Genomic DNA, 13,980 nt, shown 5'->3' on the forward strand with positions numbered 1-13,980 from the left:
AAACCATGTTAAAATAAAATATACGTGGCAAAATAAGACTGAAATTTTTTCTCAGACGCCGAAATATTCTGTTTGTGCACTCCTCCGACAGATGAAGATGATGTCTTGTCACCTGGCGTGCTCCACACGTACATTATTATTCCGCTGCTCGCTGAATGCACAAGTTTTAGGTTCTCGATTCTTTCTTTATTCAAATCCGTGTTCTAATATTTCATGTAAAATTTATACAATGTTAATGCCGTGTGTTAATTTTAAAATGGCCATATCAAGAAATTTCGTCTTGTAATATTATTTTAATATGGAAACATATTCGCAGCACTTACTGAATAAAAGTTCTGTCTGACATTCCTGTCACGAATAACTCACTCCATTTTATTAAAATAATACAATTCACTTGCACGAAACACTCGTTCCATGTGTGAATCATACATGCAGGAAGATAATTATTTTGTTAGTGCGCCTGGTAGCATATTCGTATTCGTTTACAGGTGACATCCAAAATATACCGTATAACAAACACGCCATATTGTCAGATAGGACCACATCACAATTTTCCATACTATATAATTATGTTCACTGAATTATTTTTCGGATGTAAAATATTTCTTAATTTTTTTTTCGTAAAATTATAGGAGCGTGAATGTTTGTCATATACATATATGTTTATAATTATTAATGAAATTAAAATTAGATCCAATATTAACTGCTATAAATCTTGAAGTAACAATAATTAAAAGCTCTCTGTCCTTGGAATGTGTAGGTTACATCAACTTCAATTTCCGTCATTAAATTTACGTGTCCACAACGCTGAAGCTTTTGCCTAGCAAAAAGTAAGCACTGCACAGCCTGGCCACAGGGAAAGCCCTCATGAATAATATATCTCGGGATTAATTCCACTCAGCTTCCGCTCAAGTGCGTGCGTGCGTGCGTGCGTACTTCGCTGCAATTATATCATTAAATGAGATGTAAGAAACATTTGAAATTGCTGGTCGCTTCGCTTTCTACTGCCAAGATACACAGACGTGTGGTGTTACTGTAATGTAGATTAAATCAATACGACGTTATATAACAACACAGGCGCAGTTTTGCTGTAAATATCGGAAATTATGAAAGCCGAATTTTCATTTAAATTTGATTTTCTTGTCATTTAAACTAGACGGTAAACTGCGGGCCACAGACTTGAATGTTGAAGAATGACAATACAGTCAATTTATGCAAGGTGAGTGTAACTGAAATTATTTCTTCAAAATCAACATAATTCTCGGATACTTTCTTGTTCTATTGATTGCTCACTTATTGAAACAACCGTTGACATTATTATTGCATGCTACTTCGTTTCAGCTGGTTTAAAACTCCTCTTCAGAAACTTATAGGCCTTCTATCAAAATTGTATAATATATTTCATGACACACTAATTCCATTCAACTCGCACTTTTTAGAATTAAGTAGTATATAAATTAATTAGTTTGAAATGGTTTTACTCAGAGCTTCGGACAAAATAGAAATATGGTGTAAAACAAACTATGCCATTGTGCAAAGATGCAATTCGGAGATGATCTGCATTATCTGAAATGAATATTTGATACATATTTCAAATTATACCACAAGTTAAGTTACTGGGAAGGAGCCACTTTCTGAAGCAGATTCCCATGTTCATTTGTGGAGTGCGTTCTTTGCGTCGTTATATCCTTGCAATTCTGTGCACTCTTAAATTTCAACACATTTATTACCAATGCTTCATTCTGATGTGGGTGAAAATAGTAATTGCGTGGAATATCAAATATCGTAGCACCAATATAAGTAAATGCATATTTTAAGACAGTCGCTCTCCCTCCAATTTCATCATGCGTAACTGAATCGACGCTGTATTCAACTGAGGTGCCGCGCCGTAGCTTCTTCGGTCCACAACAGTCAAAATTTGCATATGCGTCTTCATAATTTGTCTTCCCATATAGGATAAAGTGCTCTGGGTTGTTGCTAAAGAAATACAGTTTCCTGAAGGTCGTCTAACGGACACGGCTTTGAAAAGTATCTATCTCCTTCTCGCTATCCCTTGTATTCTCACAATTACTAAACTCTGGAGCACTGTACATACGTTAAATGTTCACAGATTACTATCGAAGTACACAGCACGACGTCCGCTCTTCCGTTAAAGAGCGACTATGGAGAACACGAAATCCAGGCCCACACTACCCTTGCATTAGTACATGTCAGTCTATTCTTCATAAAAGATCAGGTGGTAACAGTTCCTTCGAAGCGAAATATCCAGATATCCTTAATTAACATGGGATATGTTATTCATGGATAATGAACAGTGTTGTTTCATTTTGCTTTAAAAGAGAAGAATGACTATATTATCTTTCGTACTAAGTTGCTAGCGGCTGGGAGATTATTGCAGCTTTTTATAAAATATTTGTAAATCTGCATTGAAAATGATCATGTAATCGATACAGATTTATGGATCACACAGTCTTCGTTCATTCCTTCTGTCCTGAAGTTCGACATGTCTCGGAAAAAAAATTCGCTTCGTGGTCTCTTGAAAAGCAATTCCTCTGCAACGCTTCAGGCACTTCTGTTTCATTTGGAAGGCTGTGTGTTTTGTTTCTGTTGCCATAGCAACGGCTTAAATTGCGGTCATTCCTCCTGTAAGATTATCTTCGTTTAACATTTTCAGTATCGAAACTGAGTTCGGTTCCCAGATGACACATTTATATTGAGATTGTGCCAACTAATCGTCATGTACAGTATATGCTACACTTTGGATTTCCTTTGGTGCACGTCAGGTTGAAAGTACTGTCTTCGTGAAAACAAGAACATTAATTTCCTTACAGAATATATATAATAGAGTTAACTCCATATTTTTAAAAGATCATGATAATGCAGTCAAGCGATACAGCAAACTTTTCATTTTTAGTAAATCCTTTAAGTGATATTTCAAATTATGTCACACGAAAGACCAAATGGTAATAATCTCTCCCTCTCCTCTCCTCTCCCCTCCTCTCCTCTCCTCTCCTCTCCCTCTTGATGTGTTTTCAGTTACCCAATATGTGCTGGCGGAGCCAGATATTTGCAGTGTAACCAACAACGAAAACATTTCCAAATTTTAACTTCTTTTCTTTCCATTTCTTTTCTTTCATTTGCGAAAGTTGTGAGAATAATCCTCCGTGATGTTGAAGTTCTATAAAATCTGTGTCCGTCATTAGATTTCGTAATTCAGAGAAACTTAACAATAAAATAATTTTGCTCTCTTCAGAAAATAAAGGATTTTGAAATTCATATGTACATTCCTTAGACAATTCTTGTTAAGTGGACATGAAGTTCACATTTATTCAAAATTATGGACATTCATTAAGTGTCAGGTTTATATTTCCGTTATTTGTTAAGTGTGAACGATGACTCTTCAATAGAAACAATTATATGTGTTGTTAAAACTGACATACACTTGGAAGCGAAGAAGTATAAGCACTGCCTCTCTTCATAAATTGCATTGTTTAATGTATTCTAAAATCATATTTTTGTAACGTGATTGCAGATACGACTTCCTTCAAAAAATTCAAATATTTCAAGCTTTCCATTACGTACTTGTGTTGCAGACTCTCGGTTTTTATTATTCATATATGTATATAATCCAAAGCGTTAAGGCGGGCCTTGTTATATCTTGATAATATCGCTAAAGAGGCGCGTGGCTTGTTTCTCATCTTCCACTCACCCGTTTCCCCTTTCCTTCTCGGATGTACTGAACAGAATGATCCCGATGGACAGCGCAGAAACCTGCAAGAGAGGAAGAAATGCGTGGCAATATTACAAGCGAATCGAGGGCGGAATGTTATTCTGTAGATCCATAACGTCTGCCAGCTCTTCGCACCGAATGGACCCCACAGCAAACTCTGATAAAGAACGAAATAATTGGCTTTATTCATGCTCATATTAGCGAACACGATGTGATTTCGAAACATTAAAAACTGCTCAATTTACCTGCAATGCATCATTCAAAATCCAATCGTTAACATTACAATAATGCAACTCTTTTGGAAATACTCCGAAAACCTTCAAGATTTCCGTTAATCGGAGCATGTTTGAATCAGAGTCTTTTCCAATCCTTTTCTTTATCTTTATCAGTTTACATTCAATCCCTGGACAATTATTAGAAATATCTAAATATCTGCTCAAACAAAGATATATAATTTTCTATTAAAGTTCTTCGTAACGGAATAGAAAATTCGTTTTTGATTTCTACGATCCACAGCAACATTAGATGAGAAAACACATATTTATTCTGCTCTAAAGTTATCACCGATAAGATATTCTAATCACTAAATTTAACAAAAGCCACGTAATATGTATATTACACAGTCACATGGATGGACTGCTAGACAGGTAGGCAAGGTATACAGACAGGTGGGCCTATATGGACTAGCAGACGGATAGATGACCAATAGGTAGGTTAGGTAGGTAAATTAGAATGATTGGGGGCGCGCGGTAGCGTCGCTGTTATTGCGTAACGTTGCACAGCCGGACGGTCATAGGTTTGATTCCCGAAGGGATAATGAATTTCTCCATTGATCTGAACCTTCTAGCCGCACTATGACTCTGGGATCTACTCAGCCTCTAACAGAAAGGAGTGCCAGGAGAATTTTCTTGGGGGTAAAGACGGCGGGCATATGGGATGTAGGACTGACATCTCTATTGTTGTTAAAATTGGAAGCCTTAATTAGTTTGGCTTTATCTTAAATTGGATAGATTGGGTGGACGGATAGATAAATGAATGGACGGACTGACGGACAAACAGACGGGGCGTGTGGTTGAAGGAACCGGGATGAATGATGGATAGATGGCTGGTTGGACGGACGGACGGATGAGACGGGTGGTTGAAGGAACAGGAATAAAGGGATGGACTGGAGGACGGAAAAACGGGAATTGGTGGTTGAACGCACAGGGAGGGAGGGATGGCTGGACTGACGGATGGACAGATGGATGGATGGGCGGACGAATGGATGGACGAACAAGGACAGGTGGTTGAACGAACAGGGATGGATGGATGGACACGTATAGATATATGGATGCAACCTGAATATATACTGTATGGATGGGTGGATGGATATTTCGATGGATAGACAGACAGACTGGTAGATACATCAGATAGATAGATAGATAGATAGATAGATAGATAGGTAGGTAGGTAGGTAGATAGATAGATAGATAGATAGATAGATAGATAGATAGATAGATAGATAGATAGATAGATAGATAGATAGATAGATAGATAGATAGATAGATAGATAGATAGATAGATAGATAGATAGATAGATAGATAGATAGATAGATAGATAGATATAGGATTTTCATTCCCGTACTTCCTGCTCCGGTATGTAGATTAATTTCATGGAAATACAGAACCTTAAGTTGAGTCGTAACAGAAGAGTAAAATGTCTGACACCTAGTTTACATGTTAAGACGGGAGTAGAGCAGTGTCGCTACATAAGCAACTTACTCTACTGGTCGTCTTAAAACGGAAACTAGGTATCTGAGATCTAGTGTCAGACATTTTACTCTCCTGTTAAGACCCAACTGTATAATATCCTCTTTGCCACTACGCATGAACCTGGTCAACGTATGAAGCTGCGGACGCAATGAAATCTACAGAATAGCAAATGAATCAGGAATGAGAGACGCCTACTTTGTAGGATCGAGGTTCCATGCTGTTTTTGGTGTGATCACAGCTAGTTGTGCTGGATTTCGAACTGCGGCTGCGAAGCACGTTTCTTTTGCATGTGTACTCCGCGGTCTCATATTTACCTACGTAGTTTAGTATGCATATTGTTATGTGATTCGTTTCTGTCTCCCGCCACATCTGTGAAAGATGTTAGTTTTTGAATCTCGACCCTTTTTAAGTTGGCGCCTTTAAGAGTAGCTACAAGAGGAAATGTTCATAAAGGTCATCTCTCGTCAGATCTGATGAAGACGTCATCTTGCAGCACAGTCCTGAATGAGAAACACGTTTTGCTTTTTGAAAAGCCATGCTGCGGAGGAAAATGTACATCGCAGTATCATTTTAAAGTGTAATGTTCTTTGTGCAATAAAATCACAAGAAAATAATTCTGAATGTATTTTGACGGAATGCATAGCAGCGTCTACATTTTCCTCCAGACACAACAAATTTCAAATGATCACGAAAACTGGGCATGAGATAATTGCACAACAGAAATGAAAATAAGTAATATTAATGTAAGTCAAGAAATTACTTATGCCTATAACTGTATTTATCAGTATATGTGTAAACATTTAATAGCAACAGCAATTATCATTGCAATCAGTGTTTGTGTAACACATTCTACAGTAAGTCACCCAATTTTCAAAATATGAGTAATGTTATATATAAAGAGAAATACTTGCTTTGAACATAAAATAGGCTACTGCAATACATTATTATATAAGAAAGGTAAGGACGGCCGGAACCTCTTCCTCGACAAGACGTTTCCTCTAACTTTCAATTCCATACTAGATATCCCAAAAATTTAAAATATCCCTCCCAAAATATTCTACACAGATCGTTAATAAATGGAAATCAACAATTTACCGCATATAGGCCGTCTATATTGAAGGTTATTTTTGCCAATCCGATTCCCTTTGCTCACATGAATTGATGAAGTAAACATAATTACTGTCCTTTCTTGTTTGCTTTATCCCAGGAATATTTCGTCACCGACTTGTGTCATAGAACTGTTAGCACGACCCTGTGGGGTCATAGGGCATCACTCTTTCTGATAACGACGTCTGCGGAGAGATGAAACGTCTTGCCTACACTGGTGCGTCAAAGAGGAGGAGGCCGTCCCGTCGCGTTCAGTACTACAATAAAAGTCTTACCTATTGGCTCCCTCGAAGGCAGAGTGCATAACTTTGTGAATCGTAAAGCATACAGACTTATTGCCGTTTTTTCTCCCGACATAATTCACAAAGCTTGTGCAAGTGGACTTCTGTATGTTTCCGAAAATACCATTTTTAGCTTTTACTGAAAGCTACGAGTAGTTAATCGTGTAAATTTCCATTTTCCTCAGCGCTGAATGAATGATAAGATCCATCTTAATCTTGCATCGCTGCTCTGTCGTACTGTTTTCGCTGTTCTGCTTCCAGCATGTAGATCCATTTGAAAAAGTTGACAGTTCATATCATAAAACTGTAACATAGCTAGTGGAAATTTCTCTTTACCATTTTCGGTGAAGGATCCAGACTCTTGCAAATGTGCCGATAGATTTTCTCTTTGTTATTGTTTCGTCTTTTCTTATTTCTTTCCTAACTAGGTCATCAGTTTATGCGTTTCTGTCCTTTTCTTTCCATCGAGAGTGGGTAATATGTCGATCCACGAATTTCGTTAAAAAGAATTGCACCTTTAAGCAAAATTAGAGGTAACACAAATATGCATGTTTTGCCATAAAGGAAAACGAAGGCCCTTCTTCCTCCTCTTTAACGCTCCACTGTAAGAGGATGCAACACGCTATAAAAGGAAGCACACAGTCACAAAGCTCAACAACTCGTTTATGTTTTGCAGTTTCGGAATACAAATTTGTTGTGCAAGGAATTAAAGAAAGAGAGAGATAGAAAACAACAAACTAAGCGAAACAAAACAGCTGTCACAGCTCATATGTTAATTGATTAAAATGAACCCTGATCTGGATGTCAATCGATATTTCGAAGTTACAGGAACGTTTTAAAACTATAGGCCTACACATTAAATAGGCCACGTAGCACGGAGTGCAGTCCTTCAATTAAGAGAAAAATGCATTTTATTTGAAATTGTCGTCTAAGTATCATGCTTAAATGAAGCCAAAGCCAGAGTAGTTTATTAAATTACACAAATAGTCAGAATACTGTCCATCATTCACATGCGACTTCTGTGAGTTCGTAGGGCTTACAAGCACCTGTGATGATCTTAAAAGTTTTTGGTTCTTATGTTCACATGATCTACTTTTTTTAGGATTTAGATCTCAAAAAGTTTTTCAATTCACTTATTTTGTTAACAAAGTACATTCTAGATAAACTTGCAGTGTAAATCCGTCCGAAGCTGGAAATGGCTTCTTGGAATTAGTGTTATTTTTTGCCATGCCAAAAGTGGCATGTTCCATTTAGATGGTATGAAGTAACAACATTGTGCCATTATTAACAACACGCCAATTATTAATATCTGGATGTTCGTTTAAGCACAGTCCATAACGCAGTCATCGTCGGTAATGCTTCTGAACCGGACAGAAACCGTTACTCAGAGTTCAATACTTGCTGCACGCAACATATTTCTTTCTCCGGTGAACATTCTTTCCGTCTCTCATCTCACAAGCAAACATTCTGATGGGGGCAGATAAAAAGTTAAATGTTTCCCTTCCACCATGTGCATATACAAATTCTGGCCACTCGACCGCAATTACGAGGCCGTCCAGCAAGTGATTTTCCCTGTTTTTTTTACATAAGAAAAAAACACAATTACATGGAAAGATTTATTGAAACAGATTCAGCAATTGTTGCGCTATTTGTCAACATATCCTCCACTTGAATTGAGACATCTGTCATACCATGGGATCAATTTTTGCATCCTTGTATCGTAGAAGTCAGACGCCTGGGATCGGAACCAGCGTTTGATAGCCGTCTGCACCTCTATGTCGATCCCATGATATGACAAATGTATCAATTTTCGGTAGGGAATAGTAGCTCAAAAATTGCTGCGTCTGTTCCAATACATTTTTCCAATGAAACTGCGTTTTCTTTCTATTAACGGGCCCTGGCGAACTTATTTTTTACGGCCTCGTAATTGCGGTCGAGTGGCCAAAATTTGTGTAAGCACTTCTTTTGACATTATTAATATGGTGGAAGAAAAAAAAATTAACTTTTTTATTTGCCCCCATCAGAATGTTTGCTTGTCAGCCGCGTAAAGATTTTAGCCAGTCTGATGTCACATGATATTTCAGGAGGTGCCGCCAGGCGTCGTGAAGAAATATCAGCACGTGATCGTATAGTCTGTACGTCAAATCAAGTTCGAAAATGTCGATACTTCAGGGTGAAATATAGTAAACGTACGAAACCAATAATGTATAAGTAGACTACATAGGCCTACCGATTAACATCCAGTAAACAATTACTACTGTCGAAAAGAAAATTGATTTTTCACAATGGTTACTGTTTAATCAACACTGTTTTTAAAATAAAATATCCATGAAAGCTGTGATGAGCAAAGCAAATTAATGTTGTGGATTTGTGTTGAAACTACTGGACAGACGAGGGAACGTTTTCAAACAAACCCACATTTATATGAGATGCATTGGTTTCCTGTCCCGCCTAAGACATGGATGTTAGGCCGCTGTTAATGTGACGTCATGCCATAGGATTCCCGTCGTATCTGTGCATGTCTAATGTTAGGGTACTATATAACTTCTTCTAAAGGAGATCAGAGCCACACACACTGCAGAACCATCATGAATGATGATGCACACGTACATTAAACGGTCATTTGCTTTTTAGAAGTACAATTACTGAGAATTTCATTTGTGGAGTATACGAAAGTTCAAACAAACATGACGAGAACAAGGTCAAATAAATTCTGAAATTTCCATTCGATATAGATTTCATTGTATGAATTTGCAACACTTCTAAATGTAAAATAAAAAATGAAACAAAACAATTCCTACAAAGAAGAGTCATTCGCGGCTCGGCATTAAAAAGAAACGACCGAGGAACAATATCGCACTATTCGGCTATAAATAAGAATAACAAAGTCCCGCATCAGTCTCATTGGACTCGCTGTCCGCAGACAGGTTTGAACCTCTTAGTGACACTAAGCCAGGAGATAATGGGGGCAGGTTAAAAATCCTAATTACGTGGAAGCAATGTGTTCGGGATTAGCCGAAGAGCAAGTACAGAAATCCCGAAGATACTGATAATATTTCCTTCGCTGCCTTACAGTCAAGACGCATGTGGGAAACTTCTGCACGTTATTAGGCAATATGTCAAGCATTGATCTTGGCTCACGTCGACTAGAAGGGAAAGATCACTCACTGGGAATCAGAAATAACACAAGTGGATTTCCTCAAGGTACATCTGAAATTTAATGGTGACATGGAACGTACACCAAGTGTAGAGTGTACCTATATTAGTCGCTCCAGAGTTTACTCAACACGAAATGACAATGGCGAACGCTTGGAGCCAACATTTTATAGTCAATGATATTTGGTCAACTTCAATGAATATGAATTTGCTGCAGCTGAAACTGTACCACCAAACCGACCTCGAGAACATGAGTCCTTTCAGTGAGAAGGTTAGTTAACGATTGCGAAATTTCTACATTTTACGGTGACGATTATTATTATTATTATTATTATTATTATTACTATTATTAATACTACTACTCATCTGGTGGTAATAGTTGCAGAATTGAAGTGCAATAACGTCACTAATTCAGTTAGTATTAATAATGAAGTGTGAACACTTGTAACGTTAAGGACTACTTGTATGAAGAGAATAATGTTCTGAAGATGAATCTGGTGTTCTCAATAGATCTTGAGGCTTAATAGGGCTGCTAACTCCAGAGTTACAGACATCCTGGGGATGACTCTGAGAAGGAATCGTCTGAGGTACTGACTCTCAACACATCAAATTCTTTCTCAGAAAGCAAATACCGTGATATCTTGTTATGTTCTATGGCACGCAAGTTCGTTCCATTTCGAACGTCGTCCTACGTTTAAATTTAATTTTCATCATGATGTACATGTAACCGATTTCCAAAACGTGGAACAAGCACAGTGAAGGAATTTCCTTATTGACAACGAACAAACATCCATGTCCTCGGTGGGGTGGAAGGCACGATGTACCGGTAACGTAGTACGTTTTAATAACAAATTCAAATATTTTATGTGATTTGCATTATTTCTGTAAACGTACAAATTCTGAAGCAATTTTCAAAAATGAAAACGGAATATTACTTCAGAAATTGTCAATTGTATTTTGACGAAATGCTGATTGCATTACAGGGATTAACACTTGTTTGGCACCCACGCATTGCGTCAATTTTGGAATATATTCGAAGATTTTGTTTACAAGTATATTAGTCAAGCATTACGTATAATAAACGTATTGTTATTTCCAATCGACACCGATCTCGTATAAATGTGGAGGCAGCGAGTTCTATACTCACGCGGCGGCAGCGTCGTGGTGGTGGTGGTCGTGGTGCTGGGCGTCGTGCTGGGCACCTCCAGCTCCGTGCTGGCCGGCGCCTCGCCCGGCGTCGTCGTGGCCGTGGGCATCGCCGCGGGCGTCACCCGTCGCGACGTCGCGTTCAGGTGATGGGGGCGCCACGTAGAACTCGTACTGCTGGTCGTGGTGGACGTCGTCGTCGTTTGCAGGCCTTCTGCGGACCGCTTCGTGTGATAGTCCTTCTGCGACTCCACTGTAAGCGCAACACAACACTGCGCTCGAAAAAGAGGTTCTTCTACGCAACGTCGATGATACTAAAGTAATCTGAATTGCGATAAATCCTCGGACTGACAGAAGTTCAACAATTAAACATAAGGGCCTGCTTTTAAACTACAGGCGAGGGTTAAGCATGAGGCGCGACAACAGGAATGGCAATTAAGATGGAAGTCGTGCCTTTTCCGTGCTTTAATTCACGAAGGAAACACTTTATAATGGCAGCCTCGTTGTCCCGAGGAAGATACCAAATCCAAATCTTACAAGGCAATTCTAGAATTACAAGCAGGCCCTACTCTTTAACACAGTTTAAATACAATTTAGAATTACTCAATGATACATTAACATCAATAACTTTTCACGGAAAATATACAATGAGATAAAGAATATGGATTACTCAACAAGTGATTCAAATAAATAGCAGCGCACGTGTGATACACCACAGGGAGAAAACAGTTAATAGTCACACTAAGTTACTTCTTCAGCGAAGCTTCAGCACTCAACACAGCGTATCGAAGGCTATGAGCTACAAGGAAGACCAATGACTTAGGACATGAAAGGAGAGAGTAATGGTTGTACAGAGTTGGTTTGCACTACCTCAACTTTTCAACTAGTTCTCTCACGGTTATAATTGGATTTTACCCCACGTCACAAAATGTGACTTATGTATGCAAGACGATTTTTCGAGCTATTTCAGCCTGTTTCACTTCATAGTATGTAGTCCATGTATGTTTTATTAGGGAAGAGATAGGTTTGGAAGTAAATCCCGAAAAGACAAAGTATTATGATTATATCTCGTGACCAGAATATTGTACGAAATGAAAATATAAAAATTGGAAATTTATCCTTTGAAGAGGTGGAAATTCAAATATCTTGGAGCAACAGTAACAAATATAAATGACACTCTTGAGAAAATTAAACGCAGAATAAATATGGAAAATACCTGTCAATATTCGGTTGAGAAGCTTTTGTCATCCAGTCTGCTTTCAAAAAAGCTGAAAGTTAGAATTTATAAAACAGTTATATTACCGGTTGTTCTGTTTGGTTGTGACATTTGGACTCTCACTTTGAGAGAGGAATAGAGGTTAAGGGTGTTTGAGAATAAGGTGCTTAGGAAAATATTTGGGTCTAAGAGGGATGAAGTTACAGGAGAATGGAGAAAGTTATACAACGCAGAACTGCACGCATTGTATTCTTCATCTGACATGATTAGGAACATTAAATCCAGACGTTTGAGATGGGCAGGGCATGTAGCACGTATGGATGGGTCCAGAAATGCATATAGATTATTAGTTGGTTGGTCGCAGGGAAAAGGACCTTTGGGGTGGCCAGGACGTAGATGGGAGGATAATATTAAAATGGATTTGAGGGAGGTGGGATATGATGGCAGGGACTGAATTAATCTTGCTCAGGATAGGGATCGGGCAACAATGAAGCTCCGGGTTCCTCAAAAGCGGCAAGTAAGTCTATGTAAATTCGTCATATTTCCGAGTTTTAAGTATATCCAGCCAACCAATAATATTCAAATGACTTGCAGATAAACTCAATGCGTGGTAGGCTAATTATAATTTATCAGTTCGTCTGGAGTAAAGTAAGTTAGTTTTATAGGCTTAGGGGATGAAAAACAGAACATCTAACTCATTTGACAGTAATTAGAATTATTTGTAAAAATGTTGAAGACGGGTTAAGTGATAGTGAAGCTTTGTCTCTTGCAAGCTGAGGTTCGTGACTTACCTTCATTACGTATCTTTTGTCATGGGTTGTATCATCGAACTCTAAATTTAACAATTACGTTGAGGCTTAACAATATTCTATTCTTGAAAGGAATCCAAGTTCACTACATTTTATTATTCATACAGAAGATCTCTCTTTTCGTTAGTTTCAAAATACTGGTTACTTTATTTTATAGTATATTCGCAGGCTTCTGACAAGCCAACTGGTTTCATTACCAAATACAAATACAAAATAGTACATTATGCAACGAGCCTATAATGATAGTAATTAAGAAGCGAGTATGGATGTTTATGAAACGAGCGCAAGAGAGTTTCATAATTCTCATACGAGCTTCTTAATTACCATTATAGGCGAGTTTCATACGACTTTTTATGCTCGACCATATTTCTAACTTGAAATTATTCAGATGTATACATTTTATTTGTATCTGACAAGATTGGAAGTGACCTTGTTCTAGGTCGTGAATTGTGAGATGTGCACAGACGCGAAAGTATTGATTTTTTCTGAGGAACAATAATGTCATTGACCTTGTGTAATCCCGTTAAACTTGGTATAACCCTGATTATTGAATTCGACATTGAAAAACGAGATGACAAATTGAATTTATTTGAATATTATTTACAATTAACGCTAATTATTATAGTAACAGAACATAACCTTCTGCGACAGTATTGGATTTGCAGCCTCCGGAACTTTTCGCTAATTCTCTTTGGATTGCATATCCGAGAATAATCGATACTTGCGATTTTATAACGGTACAAAGCTGACTTGTTATTGGCTGAACACCTGTAAGCTGAGTTG

The 13,980-nt window shown here is 37.9% G+C and overlaps 1 protein-coding gene across 2 annotated transcripts in view; it reads right to left on the reverse strand.

Moving 5' to 3' along the window:
• Positions 1–13,980, reverse strand: part of Gfrl (Glial cell line-derived neurotrophic family receptor-like) — a 1,341,875-nt gene that overhangs the window by 41,886 nt on the left and 1,286,009 nt on the right. For both annotated transcript variants that reach the window (XM_069836786.1, XM_069836785.1), the window contains 2 exons: positions 11,174–11,425; positions 3,710–3,771 (listed from right to left, as the gene is read on the reverse strand). In XM_069836786.1, coding sequence (XP_069692887.1) covers positions 3,710–3,771; positions 11,174–11,425 — 314 coding nt within the window. The remainder of the gene's footprint in view (positions 1–3,709; positions 3,772–11,173; positions 11,426–13,980) is intronic.

Source organism: Periplaneta americana, chromosome 10 (assembly GCF_040183065.1).
Source record: "Periplaneta americana isolate PAMFEO1 chromosome 10, P.americana_PAMFEO1_priV1, whole genome shotgun sequence".
NCBI lineage: Eukaryota > Metazoa > Arthropoda > Insecta > Blattodea > Blattidae > Periplaneta > Periplaneta americana.